The sequence below is a fragment of the Physeter macrocephalus genome, chromosome 19 (assembly GCF_002837175.3).
Source record: "Physeter macrocephalus isolate SW-GA chromosome 19, ASM283717v5, whole genome shotgun sequence".
In the NCBI taxonomy this organism is placed as follows: Eukaryota; Metazoa; Chordata; class Mammalia; order Artiodactyla; family Physeteridae; genus Physeter; species Physeter macrocephalus.
The window spans coordinates 17,751,963-17,771,674 of NC_041232.1; the positions used below are offsets into that span (position 1 = coordinate 17,751,963).

At 41.6% G+C, this 19,712-nt stretch overlaps 3 protein-coding genes across 3 annotated transcripts in view; 2 read left to right on the top strand and 1 right to left on the bottom strand.

Annotated features, from left to right (window-relative positions):
* Positions 1 to 862, bottom strand: part of RAD9B (RAD9 checkpoint clamp component B) — a 33,646-nt gene extending 32,784 nt beyond the window's left edge. The window contains 1 exon segment of the mRNA XM_028480564.2: positions 829 to 862. Coding sequence (XP_028336365.1) covers positions 829 to 862 — 34 coding nt within the window.
* A 154-nt stretch (positions 863 to 1,016) lies between these two features.
* Positions 1,017 to 6,263, top strand: GPN3 (GPN-loop GTPase 3). The gene is made up of 7 exons (XM_028480565.1): positions 1,017 to 1,048; positions 1,550 to 1,761; positions 3,463 to 3,587; positions 4,175 to 4,290; positions 4,440 to 4,536; positions 5,109 to 5,237; positions 5,689 to 6,263. Exons 1-7 carry the CDS (start codon positions 1,017 to 1,019, stop codon positions 5,749 to 5,751), a joined length of 774 nt encoding a protein of 257 aa, XP_028336366.1. The 3' UTR covers positions 5,752 to 6,263.
* Positions 6,264 to 8,474: 2,211 nt separating this feature from the next.
* Positions 8,475 to 19,109, top strand: ARPC3 (actin related protein 2/3 complex subunit 3). The gene is made up of 7 exons (XM_007104215.2): positions 8,475 to 8,575; positions 11,250 to 11,349; positions 14,764 to 14,840; positions 16,452 to 16,520; positions 17,733 to 17,859; positions 18,217 to 18,311; positions 18,798 to 19,109. The coding sequence occupies exons 1-7, from the start codon at positions 8,570 to 8,572 to the stop codon at positions 18,858 to 18,860; spliced, it is 537 nt and encodes a 178-aa protein (XP_007104277.1). The 5' UTR covers positions 8,475 to 8,569; the 3' UTR covers positions 18,861 to 19,109.
* The last annotated feature ends 603 nt before the right edge of the window (positions 19,110 to 19,712 follow it).

Below are 19,712 nucleotides of genomic sequence, written 5' to 3' on the forward strand. Positions count from 1 at the left end.
TTTAAGATTGAAGGTGGTAACGAACAGAATTGTATGCTGAAGAGAATGATCCAATAGAAAGAAAGAAACTGAAGATACCAGAGAGGGGCAATGACTGCAAGGTTGACTGCGAGAGTGAGAAAGGGGAGGGGCTCCCAAACAGGTGGAGGGTTTTGCCTTTGCCAAGAGTTGGGAGGTTCTTCCATTGTAGCCGGAAGGAAGCCAGGGTGGAAGGCACCATGTAATATTGGTGGTTGGAATGTGGGAAATTCTCTTTTGTTGACTTCTGGTTTCTGTGAATGTCATGTGTGGTCATCAGCTGAGGGTGGCTAGAAGTGGGTGTGGGTAGGGTGAGGGAGGCAGGTTGAAAAGAGAGGAAGAGGTATGAAACAGTCATCTTCCTTGAGAAAAAGCATTGCATTGCTTTGGGATCATTTGGTTGCTTCCAACAGAGAGCACTCAAGCTAGCTTATGTAAAAGGAGGATTTTTTAGGAGGAATTGGGGGACTTCTCACAAAACCCAAGAGCAAGCAAGGCTTTATGAGAGACTAGAACCCAAAACATAAAAACTAACAGGAATCTAGGCTGGCTTTCTGTCTCTTTTTGTCTGTCTTACAGACCAGCCTTCTCTGCTTCGGGATGCACATGGCAGCCAACAAAAATCCCCCCACCCCAAGTTCACATCACTTTCTGGTCCAAGTGCCTTACTGACTAGTGTCCTTGAGTCATCGTTTTAGAAGGCCCTAACTTTGAGCAGATGTTTATCCCTGGGAAAGTGCATAGGAAGACATCATCCATATAAATGTGGCTGTGAGTGAACCAAGATTGTAGGTTTGAACACAAGAGTACCGATTTCCAAAAATTTGTAATAGAAGAGAACCATGTGTATACCAGAATGTTTAAGCTCCTGCTATAGGTGATTTAGCTACATTATCTCACATAGTCCTCATCCTTCTACCCCAGGATATATGATTTGTCCCCACTCTTATACATAATGAAAGTGAAGCACAGGGAAGTTAAGTAGCTTCCCTAGGGCGATGATATTAAGAAACGGTAATTGGTTTTCTTGGTATGGTTTTGTTTTACTTGCTTAAGAATAGGTGGTGTATATTCATATGGTTCAAATTGCAAAAGGTACAGAAGAGTAAGTATGCAGGAAACCATCTTCCTCCCAGCTCCGTTTCCTGGCAGGTGGCTACCCTCCCTTGAGGCAGCCATTGTTGCTAGTTTCTGGGGTATCTTTCCATAGTCTATGCATGTAAAATAAAATATGTATATTTGTATATATTGTAAATTTTTGTCTTTTGGTCTTTTTTTTTTTTTAAACACAAATGATGGCATTCTAACACAGAGTTCTGCACCTTGCATTTTTCAGTGAACAGTATACCTGGAAGATTATATCACCTCAGTTCTTAAAGAGCTTCTCCTTTTTATGGTTGGATAGGATTTCATTGTCTAGCTGTACAAAAATGTATTTAATTTGTTACCATGGGCGCTGCTACAGTGAATAACCATGTACAGAAGTAATTTCATGCATGTGAGTTTTTATATAATTGTTAATTATCACCAGTGAGGATAATGCTCTTGTATTCTGGGCCCTCTCTGTGGTTTCAGACATCCGGGAATTGATTGAGGTGGATGATGTGATGGAGGACAATACTCTGCAGTTCGGTCCCAATGGAGGATTGGTATTTTGCATGGAATACTTTGCCAATAATTTCGATTGGCTAGAGGACTGTCTCGGCCATGTAGAGGATGACTACATCCTTTTTGACTGTCCAGGTAAGTCAGCTATCTGAATGTATCATTTTTCTTGAAGTCGTGCTCGTTCTGTCCTCAGTGGAGAAAGTGGAGTGAGCATTCGTAGCTCTAAACCCTGCTGCGGTAAGGTACAACTCGCTTACTCATTGGCTTATATTAATTCATTGAGTTTACTGAGTGCTTATTTTGTACACTGGAAATACCTAGAAAGCAAGGCAGCCATGGTCTCTGCCCTCATGGAGCCCACAGGCAAGTGGGAGTGCTAGGCAGTATAAACAATCACCCAAATGGACTTCCCTGGTGGCGCAGTGGTTAAGAATCCGCCTGCCAATGCAGGGGACATGGGTTCAATCCCTGGTTGGGGAAGATCCCTCCCACATACCGCGGAGCAACTAAGCCCATGTGCCACAACTACTGAGCCTGCACTCTAGAACCCGCGAGCCACAACTACTGAGCCCGTGTGCCTATAGCCCATGCTCTGCAACAAGAGAAGCCACTGCAATGAGAAGACCACACACAACAAAGAGTAGCCCCCGCTCGCTGCAACTAGAGAAAGCCCACCCGCGCACAGCAACGAAGACCCAATGCAGCCATAAATAAATAAATAAACAAAAAAATGAATAAATAATCACCCAAATGATTATTTAATATATTTCTGACAGGCACTCCACAGGAGTAGCACAGACCATCACACAGCAGGGAGGTTGGGGAGGCTGGGGAGGCTTCTCATCAAGTAGCATGTAAGCCAGACCATAGGGTGAGGTGAGGGAGACTGTGCTGCAGGCAGAGGGCATGGCCTGCTGAAGGCCTTGAGGCAGGAAGGAATGAGCTGGGTTTGAGGCACCAAAAAGGCCCTTGTGGCTGGAGCACAGTAAACAAAGGGAAGTGTCCTGAGGTGAGACTGGTAGGGGACAGATGATCACACGACTTCTCAAGCCAAATTATGAATTTAAGACTTAAGCCTAACCTAGTTTTGATCGTTTGTGGCTCTCACTTTCCCGCCCCCCTTTATAAAAAATAAATTTATTTATTTATTTTTGGCTACGTTGGGTCTTCGTTGCTGCGTGCGGGCTTTCTCTAGTTGCGGCAAGCGGGGGCTACTCTTTGTTGTGGTGCGCAGTCTTCTCATCGTGGTGGCTTCTCTTGTTGCGGAGCACAGGCTCTAGGCGCGCGGGCTTCAGTAGTTGTGGCACGTGGGCTCAGTAGTTGTGGCTCGTGGACTCTAGAGCGCAGGCTCAGTAGTTGTGGTGCACGGGCTTAGTTGCTCCGCGGCATGTGGGATCTTCCCAGACCAGGGCTCGAACCCGTGTCCCCTGCATTGGCAGGCGGATTCTTAACCACTGCGCCACCAGGGAAGTCCCTCCCCTTTATTTTTAACTGAACATACACACACCCACAGAAAAGTGCAGAGGTCATAAGTGTACAGCTTGATGAAGATTCTCAAACCTAACACACCTTTGTAGCATTCACTTTTGATCAGCAAAAACAGAAGTGTGAAGAACCTCACTTTCTACATAAAACTGCATAGTTTCCTTGGGATTCTCGTGGTATTGTGATTGCTTCAAGAGCCTGTAAGACCCTTTAAAAGTTGAATATATTACCACCAGAGGTTGACTTCCTTTTTTTTTTTTCCTTAGCTATCTTATAGGAAATTGTTTTCCTGTAATTTGGTAATTTAACATATATCCTGATTGTAATAGTCTCATAATGTTCTTCATGTAGGTCAGATTGAATTGTACACTCACCTGCCCGTGATGAAACAGCTGGTCCAGCAACTAGAACAGTGGGAGTTTCGAGTCTGTGGAGTTTTTCTTGTTGATTCTCAATTCATGGTGGAGTCGTTCAAGGTTCGAGGATAAATCTGTTGTCGAATTTTCAGTCATAGGTACAAGCAGATGGCAGTCTCCTTTAATTGTTGCGTGATTTCTGGATGTTTCACAAACTATACTCCAGAATTATTTAATATCCCGTAATATTTAATTATTATAATAATGTATTTTAACTCAAATGATAAATTGTGATACTGTATAGATTTGGGGGAACTACTTACCAAGAAAAATTAGGCAGATGTATATCTTCATATGTCTATTTTTCTGATGATGTTTTGTCTAGTTTATGAACTATCTAAAACAAACATTATTTCTTTCCTATTAGAAGCCCCTAAGGAATATTTGATGGAAAAGATTAAAGGTATCATCTAAATTGAGATTTGTGATCACCATGGATTAAATCTACATTTTCCCTCCTTATCCTCACCCTTGGAAACCAGGGGTCAACAATCTGATTAGTGGACTGTCTTTTACTTTACTTTAGCCTTTCTTTTACTTAGGCCAGTTTTATTCAGAGAGGAGCAGGAGCCTCTTTTTTATGTGGAGGCCAGGGAACTTTGTTGGCACCAGTTGATTCATCTTCCCTTTTCTGTTTCCTCCTTCAGTTTATTTCTGGCATCTTGTCAGCCCTGAGTGCTATGATCTCTCTAGAAATTCCTCAAGTTAACGTCATGACGAAAATGGATCTGCTGAGTAAGAAAGCTAAAAAGGAAATTGAGAAGTGAGTTTGCTTCTTCCATATCATCATATGTCAGCTGCAGAGATGAACCTTCTAAGCTTTATTTCGATGTGAGATTCTGTCAGTCTATAAATCTAGTTTCCTGATTTATTCTTCCTTTTATTCATCAGTCTTCTTTCTCACTTTTAAAGGTTTCTAGATCCAGACATGTATTCTTTATTAGATGACCCTACAAGCGACTTAAGAAGCAAAAAATTCAAAAAATTGACTAATGCTATATGTGGACTGGTAAGCTTTCAAAATTGTTGGATTTTATTTTTAATGACCTGGTCAGGTGTGTATTGGCGTCCATTCAGTGGCCATCATTTTGGAAAACATGGTCCAACCCTATTGCCTTGCCAAGGGAGGAGGGTGGGAGTCTGTGGGCTGGCTGGTCAGCAGTTTAATTTAGAAGCAATTATTGGCAGTAGCCAGTAAGTTAACTGACGTGTCTATTATTCCAAGCTGTTTTGGGAGCTCAGACTGTCTTTGCCTTTTGGAATTTCCAGTGGTGGTTGAGTTCAGGTAAATGCCTGTGAAACAGTGTCTGGTTCAGTAACAAGTTAGCAAGTATTCTAGTTGGTCAGAGGCCAGAAAAATCAATATTGATTTGCTGTTGTTTTGTCTCTGTCTGTCCCTCCTCCCCACAACACACACACATACACACACACACACACACACACACACACACACACACACACACACACACACACACAAATGGTTTTAACCAGAAGTGTAAATGGTTATGAAACTCAAATATAATTTGAAAATTAAGTATTTTGTACTTCAGAATGACCCTTTCTGAAATCGCCAACTTGTAGATTGACGACTACAGCATGGTTCGATTTTTGCCTTACGATCAGTCAGATGAAGAAAGCATGAACATCGTATTACAGCATATTGATTTTGCCATTCAGTATGGAGAAGACTTGGAATTTAAAGAACCGAAGGTACTTTCTGGTTTGGGGTGTTTATTGCCTTTTGGTAAAAACGTTTACCAGCACTCACTGGCCTCCTGCGTAATCCCATGGAGTTAAGCTCTTTGTACTCAGAGCTTGGGCATACATGGAAAGAGGAGGTGAAATGCAACTGGGCTCGGGCTGCCCTCACGTATGTCAGTGGGGCCCTGTCACAGCACATTAGCTGAGAATCGACGTGAGTGTAAACTCGAGGAAGAGTTTACTTCTAAATGAGACATAAGCCCTTTAATTTACCGCATGTCTGGAAACATTCTGTCAGTCATTCCTTTTGTTATTATTAACGATTACTGTGAGCAACACCTGGAGCTGATGCTGGGCGTTAGCTCCTTATAGAGCATTACCTGAAAAACATGTAAGCACATACTAGGTCTGACTGAGGGGAAGTGGATGTATTTTCTATCTTGTGTTTCCTTTGTGTCAGGAACATGAAGATGAGTCATCTTCCGTGTTTGACGAATATTTTCAAGAACACCAGAATGAATGAAGAGTTTGTTAAAAAGTAACCGAATGTGTGAAGGAGCTTGTGGCTGAACTGGCAGAACCTTCTTCTCTTCGAAAGATGGAATACTAGAAAGCTACTTACTTTAATGAAAAAAAATAATACTTGACTCTTTATCAGCAATCAGGAACATGCCTGAATCAAGTTCTTAGTTATTCTGAAACTGCTGCTGTTTAAAGTGGCATCTTTGAGTATTATTGGAACAGCATAATTTAGATTTTAAAAGTCGAAATTGAAATGAATGTAGATAGATTTGTGTATATAATATAAATTAGCACCTGTGATACAGTTAAGACCAGTCTACTTTTAGTTTTACTGTTTGATTTTTGTTATTTTTGAAGTTTTTTTGGAGGGACAGGAATTATTGTAACAAAATATACATATATGTGTCCAAAGAAAAAAAAATCTGGAAGGATATAGATAAGACCATTGCTTACCTGTATCTTCCAGTTCTCCTACATTGAAAATGTATTATTTGTGTAATTTAAAAATGAAAAGTAACTGTGTTTTAAGATATATATGTATATAAATAAAAGAAACAGGAAAATAGTACTAACTTTTCATTACACTCTTGTTTTCCAGTCAGAATTTGAAATATTCAGCCAGGGCAATTTGGTTTTTGTTTTTTTGTTTTTTCAAAGTTTTGAATGAGTAAATTTCCCCAAGTGTCCAAATGTAGGCAGTGACTTTTTTTTTTTTAAGTGTGATTTGTAGTCTCTGAGCACTTAAAAATGTGTACTTTACTTGAATAACAAATGCACACAAAAATGCAAAAGATAATTTTTTCTTTTTAACTTCTTGACACATTGAATTGTTTTTCAGTATTTCTAAGTTCATTTGTGATAGGCCCTGGGGAATGGCTAGTCAGTCAACAGATACTTCTCTAGCACCCACTAAAGCAAAGCAGAATCTCTTTTACTGAGTTCTGCCAGGCATTGTGCTAAGAAGAAGCATTTTGCATAATCTCTTTCATTTAATCCTCACAGCAGGTCCGGTCTCCATTGGTGCTGGATCTTCCTGCTGTTGCAGATTAAGTCCTTGTAGAAAACCTGTAACTTGAGTTAAATTTTTAATCATTCTTGGGCCTAGATAGCAGAAGTACACCTGCAGTGTCAAATTTGATCCATTTTCATTAAAGATGCAAAGTGTGAGGCGCTATAGCTATCAGTGGTAATTTGTGCCTAGCGGCCCAGGCTGGGGGCAGGAGTTGGGTATTTGCACCATGGTCCACTGGTGTGAGCTATTCTCACAGGGCACTCAGGAGAACATGATGAGTGGACAACATGAGGACGTGCTGGGCTGCTCGGGGACTTTTTCTGTGGCCCTCGAGTATGCAAAGGGCAAAAACACCCTGATCTCCCAGTGTTAATAAATTTTAGAAGTTAATCGTCATGTGAGAGGGGAAGAAAGAAAAGACAGCTTTTCATTCGCCCTCTTCATTACTCCTTGAGCTATATCTCCCTACTTTAGCTTCTGGTGAAGGGTCAGATTCCATTTCCTTCCCCTCTCGACACTGGAGTTTAAAAGATGAATATGACAGTTCCAGTCCTGAAGGATTTCACTGTCTTGTAGGAGAGCCTGACGTGATTCTTCAGACAAATTTACTAGTGGGTGCCACGCACTGGGGCTAAGATGGGACCGCCTAGGGCAAACACGATCTTACTCTCATGCGATGATATGCTGGGCCCTTAAGACTAACCATAAACAAGGAAACCTCTGATAAGGAATGTGAAGAAAAGAAAACAGTAATGAAATGGAGAGTGACTGTGGGGCTACTTTGCATGCCCGTCAAATAAGTCTCCCCCTAAAAGGTGCAATTTGACCAGAGATGTAAATAAGAAATCAGTTGTGGGAACATGGGACAAAGTAATCTAGTTTGAGGCACTGGCAGAAGAAATGGCCAGAAGCAGCAATGACCTTGGCTTTTAACTGGAGGCGTAATAGGTTAAGAATTCCTGAGCTTTTAGTATGTTCTGGGCATGTAATTTCAAAGCACTTTACATGCAATCCGTTTCATCCTCAAAAAACTGAGGTAAGTACTGTTATCTCCATTTTCAGACAAAGAACTGAGGCACAGAGAGGTTAACTTGCCCGGAGTTACACAGCCAATAAATCTTGGAGCTGGATTGAAACCCAGAGTCCATTTTCTCAACCATTACACAAAGAATTGCAGCACATAATCACACAAGAGTAATACACAAATCCCTTCTCACTGTGATACTTTCTCCGTTTTTAAAATCAGTGGACTGAGTTCATTCTTTCACTCAACAAGTATTATTGATGCTTACCATGTACCATCACTGTTATCGGCATAGGGATATAGCAGTGAACAAAACACAATCCTTGTCGACGTTCACATGGAGAGAGGGAGACAAAACAGAAGTAAACTAAAAAGATTCAGAACTAAGGAAAAAAAGAGAAAGGGGAGTGAAGTGGGACTGAATTTAAAATAGTGTGCCCCAAGGAATGCTTCACTGAAAAGGTGATCTTTAAGGAAAAACAAAGGAGGTGGTGATTTATCGCTGGGATTCAGTAACCCCGAGATCCATCTCCATTTTTGCCCACGCCTCACGCATGCGCGACACTCAGAGCCAATGCCTAAGGCTCGGGCGCCCCCTGGTGCCCCTTCGTATCCGCGCAGCCGCAACAGCTAGCAGCGAACAGCAAGGCCGGAAGCGCGGCGTCCTGCCCTTGCCCTCCCCTTCCGGCTCACTTCCGCCTACCCCGCCCGGGCTGCCAGACCGGAAGCGCCGCGCTCTAACCCGATCGTCCTCACCGGGGTTGAAACCCGGGCGCCTCCAAGATGCCGGTAAAGGGGCCGAGCTGAGGGTGTTGGGAGAAGGCGGGGATTTGGGAAAGTGGCGAGAAGTCGTGGGTGCGCTGAGAAAAGCGGGCCGAGGAGGCCAGAGAGAAAGCAGGGGCCTGAGAAGGGGAGAGGCGAGAGGAGCGGGCCGGCCCCTGTAGGATTCGGGCGGCCCGGGGCTGTAGACCGGGCTTGGAGGACCGGGGCGCGGCGGAGTGGGCCAGAGATCCGGGGCGTGCTGAGGAGACTGCCTCAGTTCTTCTGTCCTCTCCTCTCCAATCCCGACCCCTTTTCTCGCCCTTTCTGCCTCCCCCCGACTCCAGCAGTGTTCCCAAAGCCTCACTAGAGCCGCGAAGGCCAGGGCTGCCCTTTTAATTTTTCATATCTCAAGTCTAGAGTCCGGCTTCTCCTTTTTTTCCTGCAGGCCCACTTCCTCCTCCGCCTCTGGGGGCGGGTCTCTTAAGCTGCTTGTCATCTGTGAGACCCCACTTCCCGGACTCCTCCCCTGTCACCCGGGTAGTGGCGGCCACCCCTGCGCCGCTGGGTTTAGGGCTTTCAGAGCAGACGCAAGGTCCGCGCCCGGTTTCCAGATGTTTCTGTTTTCACGTGCATCAGAGTGGGAGTAAAAATTGATGATGGTTTGGTTGCTCTTAAGTACTGACAGCCAGTCTCTGGGGTAGATTTATCACCATCATGGTCTCCATTTTGCAGATGAGGAAAAAAGAGGTACAATAACATGTGATTATTAATAGTACAAACATTACTGAGCACCTGCTGCATGCCAAGCACTGTGACAGCAGTGAATAAGGCCAACAAATCCCTGTTCTTAAGGAGTTTACATTCTAATGGGGAGACCGACAATAAACATGTAAATACAAATAAAATAAAGGAGGTTGTTTCAGATAATGACAAATGCCATGAAGGAAATAGATGGGTAACAAGACACTATAGCTGGTGAAGGGGAGGGTAGAGGCTTGTTTAGATGAAGCATACCTGTAATAAAAAGGAGCAAACCATAGTTATCGATACATATTTTTATGGATCTCATAACCACCATTTGACTCCTGATGTATGCCAGGCAGGCCCTGAGCTACACACTTTATATAAATTATCCCATTTAATCCTCACAATGACTCTATCAAGTAGATATGTTATTGTTTTCTCATTTTGCAGAGGAGGAAACTGAGGCTCAGAGAAGTTAAGTAACTTGCCCAAGGCTGCACACTAGTAAATCTTGATAAAGCCAGATTTTACCAGAACACTAAAGCCTTGTGCTCATCATTCCAGTTGCACATAGAGCACCTGGACTTCCCCTGTCCGGGCGCTCTTAAGACAGACTTGGGCTTCCCTGGTGGCGCAGTGGTTGAGAGTTCGCCTGCCGATGCAGGGGACACGGGTTCGTGACCCGGTCCGGGAAGATCCCACATGCCGCGGAGCGGCTGGGCCCGAGAGCCATGGCCGCTGAGCCTGCGCGTCCGGAGCCTGTGCTCCGCAACGGGAGAGGCCACAGCAGTGAGAGGCCCGCGTACCGCAAAAAAAAAAAAAAAAAATAAGACAGACTTAATGTCTGTCTTCTCCATTCACCTGAAAATTCTTCAAGGACAGAGCCCATACTGGCCTTGCATGCCATTGTATCCACATGCCTTGCACACAGAAGGTGCTTAGTAATCTTTTGATGAATGAATGAATAAATGAATGGGGCCCATGTTGTCTTAGAAAAAGCCAGACATCTTGTAAAAAGCAGAACTAGAAATCAGCCTATCAATTGCTCTCATAAATGTGATTTTTCCCCCTCCTCCTTTAACTCCCATCCACCCACTGAAAGCAAGTATGTATCTCTTCATTTTACAAATTTGGAAATAGGCTAAGAGAAGAAAAGTGATGTCTTGGTCAAAAGGCATAAAGCCAGGAAGTGGCAGAGCTGAAGAGCCAGTGCTTGGGTTGTGGTTTAACAACAGCTGGGGGCTGGGTACCCCTGATTTATATAGGGTTTTCTTATTTCTATAGTGTAAATACTCCACCAGTTACCAGTGTGGTGTCACTGAATGTGGAACTGGAAGAGATGCTCATTAGCACCTCATTATATAGTATTTCCACCATAAAGATACATAAATAAGCTTAAGATCATATTAAAAATAAAAGACATAAATAAGCTTAAGATCATATTAAAAATAAATTTTTTAAATAGGAAGTAATAAATTTCAAGTATTTATTACTTTTGTTTTTAATATAATTTATGTAATTGTAAATTTATATAATTTCTTTTTTTTTTTTTTTTTTTTTTTTTTTTTGCGGTATGCAGGCCTCTCACCGCTGTGGCCTCTCCTGTTGCGGAGCACAGGCTCCGGATGCGCAGGCCCAGCGGCCATGGCTCACGGGCCCCGCTGCTCCGCGGCATGTGGGATCTTCCCGGACTGGGGCACGAACCTGTGTCCCCTGCATCGGCAGGCGGACTCTCAACCACTGCGCCACCAGGGAAGCCCTAATTTCATTTTTAATAATGGCTGTGTTCAACAACCAGCTTGCCTCAAATTTTCTCAAAGTTTAATAGTCAGTTTTCATGAGCCAGTTAATCTTGGATGAGTTAGTCTTTTTTTTCCTTTAGGGAAATGTACTTGTTTGCCCTGCTGACATTTGCTCTCTTTCTGCTTTTGTGTTCTTACCTGGCTTGCCATTACAGGCTTACCACTCTTCCCTCATGGACCCTGACACGAAACTCATTGGAAACATGGCACTGTTGCCTATCAGAAGTCAGTTCAAAGGACCCGCCCCTAGAGAGAGTAAGTCGAAACTCCATTATTTTCAGATTTTGGTATGAAACCCTCTGACATTATCAAATCAAGGAAATTCTGTCTCAGGTTGCTCTTGTATTTTCTATTTGCTTGGGGGATATTGTGCTCTAGACCTTTTCAGATCATGGGTATATGTTGCATTTAACAAGAAACTGTATTATTGCTGCCAATTTCTCCAGGATATTTTGTTGAGAGGGAAGAGGAAATGTGCTTAATTCTCGACACTCTTCCTATCATCACTATCATTTCTTAAAAACTAATCTAATGCTGCTACTTCTGTAGAACGCCATGTCTCCCTCCTTTCTCTGTCGTCAAGCTGGAAAAAACAAAATGTATTTTAACCTCTTCCTTATTTAAATCTACTTTCTTTGTCCATTCTTCAGGATCTCAGTTTTCAGCAATGCCTCAATCTTAAGTGTCCTGTATAACATTTCTAATTTCTTCTCTTGCTTCTTGAACGTTATATCTTTACTTTCTTTCTTGGTACTCTTTTTTTTTTTTTTTGCGGGGGTGAACCATTTTCTTTACTGTTCAGAAAGGTTCATTCATTTCAGATGCTATCTGAGACTCTTCTGACACATTCTGAGATGTTCTGCCAACAGTATAATTTGTAGTATATTAGACACGGTTTCCCTGCACCCAGGAAGGGCCTGCACTGAGTTCCATTCATGGTTTCCAAGACCATAGTTTGGATTACCAATTTTGTACTGACTCTGTCTCCATTCTTCTGCCAGATTATTTGACTTGACTTCCTCTTAATTTTGTTTTCAGCACCATTTGAAAGCTCAGTAAACTTAATAAATTTGGTGAGTCACCACACTGTTTACTTGTTCTGAGATGAAAAAAAAAGGAACAATGGGAAAAAGCAGACCAAAAAGAGAAAAAATAATGTAAAAGAATTACAGTGCAAAGGAAGAATAAGAATCAGTGTTGGCCCAGAGCTCTTCTCAGATCGTTACAAAATACCATATTATATATCAGAAGATGTAGTTGACCAAGGATGGAGTAAATCTAATTACCACCTTTGCAGTTCTTGGGCCCTTGAGGGAGAATGGGACCCCAAAACTGGAACTCCATGATTTCTGTAGATAAGGAGTGACTTCTTAACTCTTCCCTGGGGGCTGGATTGGGACTGAATTGGAATTATGGAGAAGTATAAGCCTGTGCTGTAGACTAAGTAACTATTAACATTAAATTACATCCAGCAAATATCTTTTGAACACCTTTTATATGCCAAACACTCTTCTAGGTTCTGAATCCTATAGTCTAGCCTCCTCCCCCTCCCTGCAATGTGACAGTTAGAACTAGCTGGCTCTTGTAAGCGCTGTTTGGATCATCTGAGGAAGTTTCCTTTTTGCAGATAAGAAAATAGATTGCAGGGAACACAAGTCTAGAGTTAGAATTCTGTTGCGGACTTCCCTGGTGGTCCAGTAGTTAAGATTCCGCGCTTCCACTGCAGGGGGAATGGGTTTAATCCCTGGTTGGGGAACTAAGATCCCATAGGCTGTGCAGCGAAGCCAAAAAATTTTTTTTAAAAAGGAAGGAAAGGACTTCCCTGGTGGCGCAGTGGTTGCGCGTCCGCCTGCCGATGCAGGGGAACCCGGTTCGCGCCCCGGTCTGGGAGGATCCCACGTGCCGCGGAGCGGCTGGGCCCGTGAGCCATGGCCGCTGAGCCTGCGCGTCCGGAGCCTGTGCTCCACAACGGGAGAGGCCACAACAGAGGGAGGCCCGCATACCACAAAAAAAAAAAAAAAAAAAAAAAAGGAAGGGAAAAAAAAAGAATTCTGTTGAAATTCTTCAGAGTACCAAAACTTCAGAATTGCTTTGCATTTCTGCTGTGTGAGAGGGATAGAAGTCAGGGACGAGAAATATAAATAACCATTTCTGCATTGCTGAAACCAGCTGTCAGATATCAAGACCCTGGGATTTTGACCTTTTTAAAATTAAAAAAAAAAAAAAAAAAAAGGAAAACCCAAAAAAAAAGCCAAAGAAATTTTGTAATGAGATCTGTCTTTGTTACAACAGTACTTCTGGCTTTTCTCAGTCTCTAGCCATCTGAACAGCTTGTACAAATATATTTGAAGTCAGTTTTCGTAAAAAGAAAGATGTATGTGTGAATCCCAGTGTGTTCCTAAATGACAGTTAAGAGTTTTTTACCTAAAGCTGTAGTATGTAAGGTCAAATAAAATTATATTGAGTACTTTGTATTTTTTAAAAAGCATTTTATTAAAGTTAGTCTATATTTCAGTCTTTTTTAATTTTTTTTTGATATTTTTATTTATTTATTTATTTGGCTGCTCCAGGTCTTAGTTGCAGCACGCAGGATCTTTAGTTGCGGCATGCACGTGGGATCTAGTTCCCTAACTAGGGATCAAATCCAGGCCCCCTGCATTAGGAGCATGGAGTCTTAGCCACTGGAAGACCAGGGAAGTCCCTGTCTCAGTCTTTTTTTAAAAAAATTAATTAATTTATTTATTTATACAGCAGGTTCTTATTACTTATCTATTTTATATATATTAGTGTATATATGTCAATCCCAATCGCCTGTCTCAGTCTGTTTTTATAAATGTATTGAGAAATGTCTGGAGTGATGTTCACCAAATGTTGATAGTAGTTATTTGTGGGTAGTGAGATTAGGGTGATAGTTAAGTTTTTTTTCTGTATTGATTAATTAGTTTCTCTAACGGGCATGTATAATTTTTGTAAAACAATAAAGCTATAAGAATAAATCATGTGCTTATTTTTCTAGAAATTGTTTCTAAAGATTTTATATTTCAGTAGCCTCATCTTATTTTATTCAACTCCAAAACCCTTGACCGTTGAGCTTGGGTATTTTTTTTCTTGATACCTTTTAATTTTTATTTATTTATTTATACATTTATTTATTTTTTGGCTGTGTTGAGTCTTCGTTGCTGTGCACAGGCTTTCTCTAGTTTCAGCTAGCGGGGGCTACTCTTCGTCGCGGTGCGAGGGCTTCTCATTGCGATGGCTTCTCTTGTTGCGGAGCACAGGCTCTAGGCGCGCAGGCTTCAGTAGTTGTGACATGCGGGCTTCAGTAGTTGTGGCTCGTGGGCCCTAGAGCACAGGCTCAGTAGTTGTGGCACACGCGCTTAGTAGCTCCGCAGGATGTGGGATCTTCCTGGACCAGGGCTCGAACCCGGCTCCAGTAGTTGTGGCTCGTGGGCCCTAGAGCACAGGCTCAGTAGTTGTGGCACACGCGCTTAGTAGCTCCGCAGGATGTGGGATCTTCCTGGACCAGGGCTCGAACCCATGTCCCCTGTGTTGGCAGGCGGATTCTTAACCACTGCACCACCAGGGAAGCCCCTCCTTATAGCTTTTTTAGATGTTATGTTTTACATTTGGCTAATGTTTTCTGCCTTACTCCCCTTGTGTCCTGCTTAGCAAAAGATACAGATATTGTGGATGAAGCTATCTATTACTTCAAGGCCAATGTCTTCTTCAAAAACTATGAAATTAAGGTAAAGTACAGAGCTTTTACTCTTTTTTTTTTTTTTTTAATTTTTCTTGTAGTATAGGTGATTTACAATGTTGTATAGAGCTTTTACTCTTTAATTTAGTTTTCTGATGGGGATAGGATCAACCTGGCAGTCAGGGCTGATGTAAGGAATAAATTAAATGAAATGAGATTGTGTGATTTTAAAAATCCAGAGTAGTGCCTAATTCTGTATCAATGTTAGTTCCTCATTTTTCCTCCAAGGTCTACACCATGGGTTGGCAAACTACAGCCTGAGGGCCAAATCTGGCCCACCACTTCTTTTTGTAAATAAACTTTTATTGGAACATAGCCACGTGCATTTGTTTATATATCATCTGTGGCTGCTTACATGCCACAATAGCTGAGTTGAGTAGTTGTGACAGAGACTGTGGCCCACAAAGCTTACAATACTTGCTATCTGGTCCTATACAGAGGAAATTTACCAGCCCATGGTCTAGACACTTATTTATATTTATTCAACAATATTAAGCGCCTACTGTATGACATTCCAAAACCAAAAAGTTCTGCATGCTATGTTACTTTTTTAATATACTTCTATGTCCTGGACCTAAGATGGAGAAATAAAGAAAATTCAATGACCTGGACCCTTCCCTCAACCTCCATTTCTTCCCTTCTGCTCTTAGTTCTTAGTGAGCTCAGGAGGAAGGCAGAAGTGGGGTGGGGGCAGAAAAGGAGGGGGGGAAATGGAAAAGGAAGTTCTCTGAGATGCTGCTATGAGCAAGTTACAAGGAATGTCAATAAATCTTCTTGATAACGTTCTAGAATATGGAACTTCAACTCCTTGCCAAACTTTAATCTCTTGGAATCAAGCAGGTTGTGAAATCTTTATTTGTAGACTCTTGGTCTATAAACTGTGGTCTAAACATTCTATGATGTTATAGATGTTTCTATATCTAATGCATGGTCTTAAGTGTGGTGTTTGTAATTAAAATTCTGCCACATTTCATTCTCTCTCGAATATCATATAATCTTAAAAATAGGGAAAAGTGTAGTTTGTTTCTTTAAAATTATAAATCTGTAAAATTTGACATGAAGTTTGTGCCACATTTGATTAGCATCCATTTGTCTTCTCCACATTTTTCCTTTGGGTTAGGTCAAGAGTTGGGCTAATGGAGCTCTTCAAGAACAAGTCACTTGTGAAATAATTGCTTCCTCCTTTAGAGTCATAAATGTTTCTGTTCTTGGCAGAAATCCTGAAGTGAAAGAGTTTTTAAAGATTAGCCAGCCGTATGGTTCATCTCAGGTTTTCCAGGAGGCTTTGTTAACTCTCCTTCCTACACAGAATGAGGGGCTATTGGCACAACTCTTCAGGAACCCAAGGGCGAGGGGAGCTGAGGAAAACAGGGGCAGCCGCACCAGCTCAGGGTGGAAGCTGGTGGCTCCCTCCCCAGGGGCAGACAGAAAGGGGGCTTGAGAAGATTGCATGCGGAGAATGGGAATTTTTGATGCTGTAGTAACTATGCTTTCACAGTTTTCAGTTGATAAATCAAAAGACAAAGATTGAATTCATTTATTGCACATAATTATTAGGTTTTGATCAGAACTGTTTTTAAGTTTTGTTTTCTTCCCATAGAATGAAGCTGATAGGACCTTGATATATATAACTCTCTACATTTCTGAGTGTCTAAAGAAACTCCAAAAGGTAATTAAACTTGGATGATCATTTGTCAGGAACACAAATTTATAGGTATTTAGACTTGTTGAGACTTTAAGGACAAGTAGAAAATATTTCCTCTGACTTAGAGCATGGACTTGAGAGGAAAATCTGGAAAATCTGAATGTAGATCTCTAAACTTATACTGTAGTTGACTAATGAGAAGATAAGGGCAGTGGTGTTTTAAGGCTTTGCATATATTTTCCCAAGACAGAAATCTTGACCAAAAAATTCCCTTTTAAGCCTTTGGCTCAAGGGTTCTTAACCTGGGGTCCAAGGATAGAATTCAAGGTTCCATGAACTTGAGTGGAGAAAAGATTACATCTTTCTTTTCACTAATCTCTAACTGAAATTTAGCATTTACTTTAATGATTAATGTAGGCAGCATCCACAGTAGTATTAGCAATACCTGTGACTTTCTGTAGCATTTTCTTTTTAAATAAATTTATTTATTTGTTTATTTTAGACTGCGTTGGGTCTTCCTTGCTGCGTGCGGGCTTTCTCTAGTTGCAGCGAGCGAGGGCTACTCTTCGTTGTGGTGCACAGGCTTCTCACTGCGGTGGCTTCTCTTGTTGCAGAGCATGGGCTCTAGGTGCGCGGCCTCAGTAGTTGTGGCTCGCAGACTCTGGAGTGCAGGCTCAGTAGTTGTGGCACATGGGCTTAGTTGCTCCACGGCATGTGGGATCTTCCCGGATCAGGGATCGAACCCATGTCCCCTGCATTGGCAGGGAGATTCTTAACCACTGTGCCACCAGGGAAGTCCCCAGCGTTTTCATATTACATTTAGAGTTGAAGATATTTTGAGATTTTGTTTACATTCATTACTACTTCAAAATTTAGTTGTTAGGCCCACTGCTGGGTCTTCTTATTTAGTGCATTAATAAAGAAGCACATGTATGACTGTGTCATAAATTTGATATTTTAATATTGTAATTATTGTATTTCACTATAATTGGTTTCTTTTGTAGTTCTGTTTTCTCTTTTTCATTTAAAACATTAGTCTGAAAAAATAAATAAATAAATAAATAAATAAATAAATAAATAAAACATTAGTCTGAGAAGGGGCCTACAGGCTTCACCAGATTGCAAAAGGGCACCAAAAACATAACCCCAGACATGGCTACTTAGATAAAAAACTGAAAATTGGATATTACTATCCTTTTTCCCTATGTTTATGTATATAATTTTTTTTTTTTTAAGTGCAATTCTAAAAGTCAAGGCGAGAAAGAAATGTATACACTGGGAATCACTAATTTTCCCATTCCTGGAGAGCCTGGTTTTCCACTTAATGCGATTTACGCCAAACCTGCAAACAAACAGGAAGATGGTAAGAACAACATCTCTACCTTCCTATATGGCACAAGATTTTCTCCACTGGACTTTTTAACCCCCCTCCTTTTCTTGCCTTGACTGGTGTACAGATTGAGAGTGGAATCTTTAGCCCGTACATTATCTTACTACTCACTCTCACAAAGGATCCTTGGCAACAAGCATGACATGTGGAGAATCTTTTGGACCAAAATGAGTATAGTTATAAAACCATTTGAACTGTCGTTTCTATTCCTTATCCTGTTCGAAGGTATTGAAATGTACTGCCAAGGTCAATGTCGAGATCAGTAGCCAGCCCATTTGGGATGCTTTCTCAAATACAGTTTTTTATTGTTCTACCTGCTCTTGATTTTAGAAGTGATGAGGGCCTACTTACAACAGCTGAGGCAAGAGACTGGACTGAGACTTTGTGAGAAAGTTTTTGACCCTCAGAATGATAAACCCAGCAAGGTAAAACTCTTTTCTTTGCTTATTTAGTTGATAAATCACTTTTTACCCTGTAGCCACTGTTAAACACACTGAGGTCTTTAGTTTTTGCATTGCAGTGTTGCTTAACTTTGGTGCCTTATACATAGTAGGAGTTCAGTGAATCACACTGAATAATGAATTGCATGTAACAAAAAATTTTGGTTGTATATTCTTATGTTGGGGCATTGTAAACCCATAGAACAGCTTTTTTGTGTGAGATAGCTTTAATGTATTACATTTATTTTGTTGTTGTAATTTTGAGTAACCTGTGAGTCACTCCAAAAGAAGAGGGAGGGAGGGAGGGAGGGAGGAAAATTTTTTATGTGCCTTCAAAGAGTTTATATAATATAAGGGCTGCCAGACCAATATTAAGTTTTGTTATTAAGTAAATTCATATTCTGACCTTACCTTGAACTTGCATTGTGATTTGACCACCACTGTTCATTCTGTTTTGTCCCCTCTTGTTAGTGGTGGACTTGCTTTGTGAAGAGACAATTCATGAACAAGAGTCTTTCAGGACCTGGACAGTAAAGGGAGCCTTGGGCAGACACTGTCTCCACAGCTGTGGGCAGCATTTACAGCAAGATGTACACAGTTCTTTGCCTTTATTTCGTAAAGTTTTATACAGAGGAGAGAAGAGAGTGTGTCTTTACTTGAAGAGCTCTTTATCAAGAATTTGGGGCTGTGGGGTGGGGAAGAATGAGTTGTTGATGGGTGATTTGAAATTTCTGCAGTATTAAGCTGGTGCTTAATGAGTAATAATAAAGAAATTTTCTAACATTTCATGTCAGAAAAACTTCATTGCTTATCTTTGACATTCACTTAAAAATTTTTTGAGATAATATTCACCCTTTTAAAGTGTATAATTCAGGGGACTTCCCTGGTGGCGCAGTGGTTAAGAATCTGCCTGCCAACGCACGGGACACGGGTTTGAGCCCTGGTCCGGGAAGATCCCACATGCCGCGGAGCAGCTAAGCCCATGTGCCACAACTACTGAGCCTGTGCTCTAGAGCTCGTGAGCCACAACTACTGAGCCCACGTGCCTAGAACTCACACTCCGCAACAAGAGAAGCCACCGCAATGAGAAGCCTGCGCACTGCAATGAAGAGTAGCCCCCGCTTGCCACAACTAGAGAAAGCCCGCGCGCAGCAACGAAGACCCAACGCAGCCAAAAATAAATAAATAATAAATAAATGTTTTGTTTTTTTTTTAAATAAAGTATACAATTCAGTGGCGGTTACACAAAGTTTTGCAGTCATCACCACTAATTCCAGAATATTTTTGCCACCCAAAAAAGATGTACCTGTACTCTTCAGCAGTCATTCCCCTGCAATTCCTATCCAACCCGTTCCTCCCACTGATCTACTTTCTGTCTCTATGGAT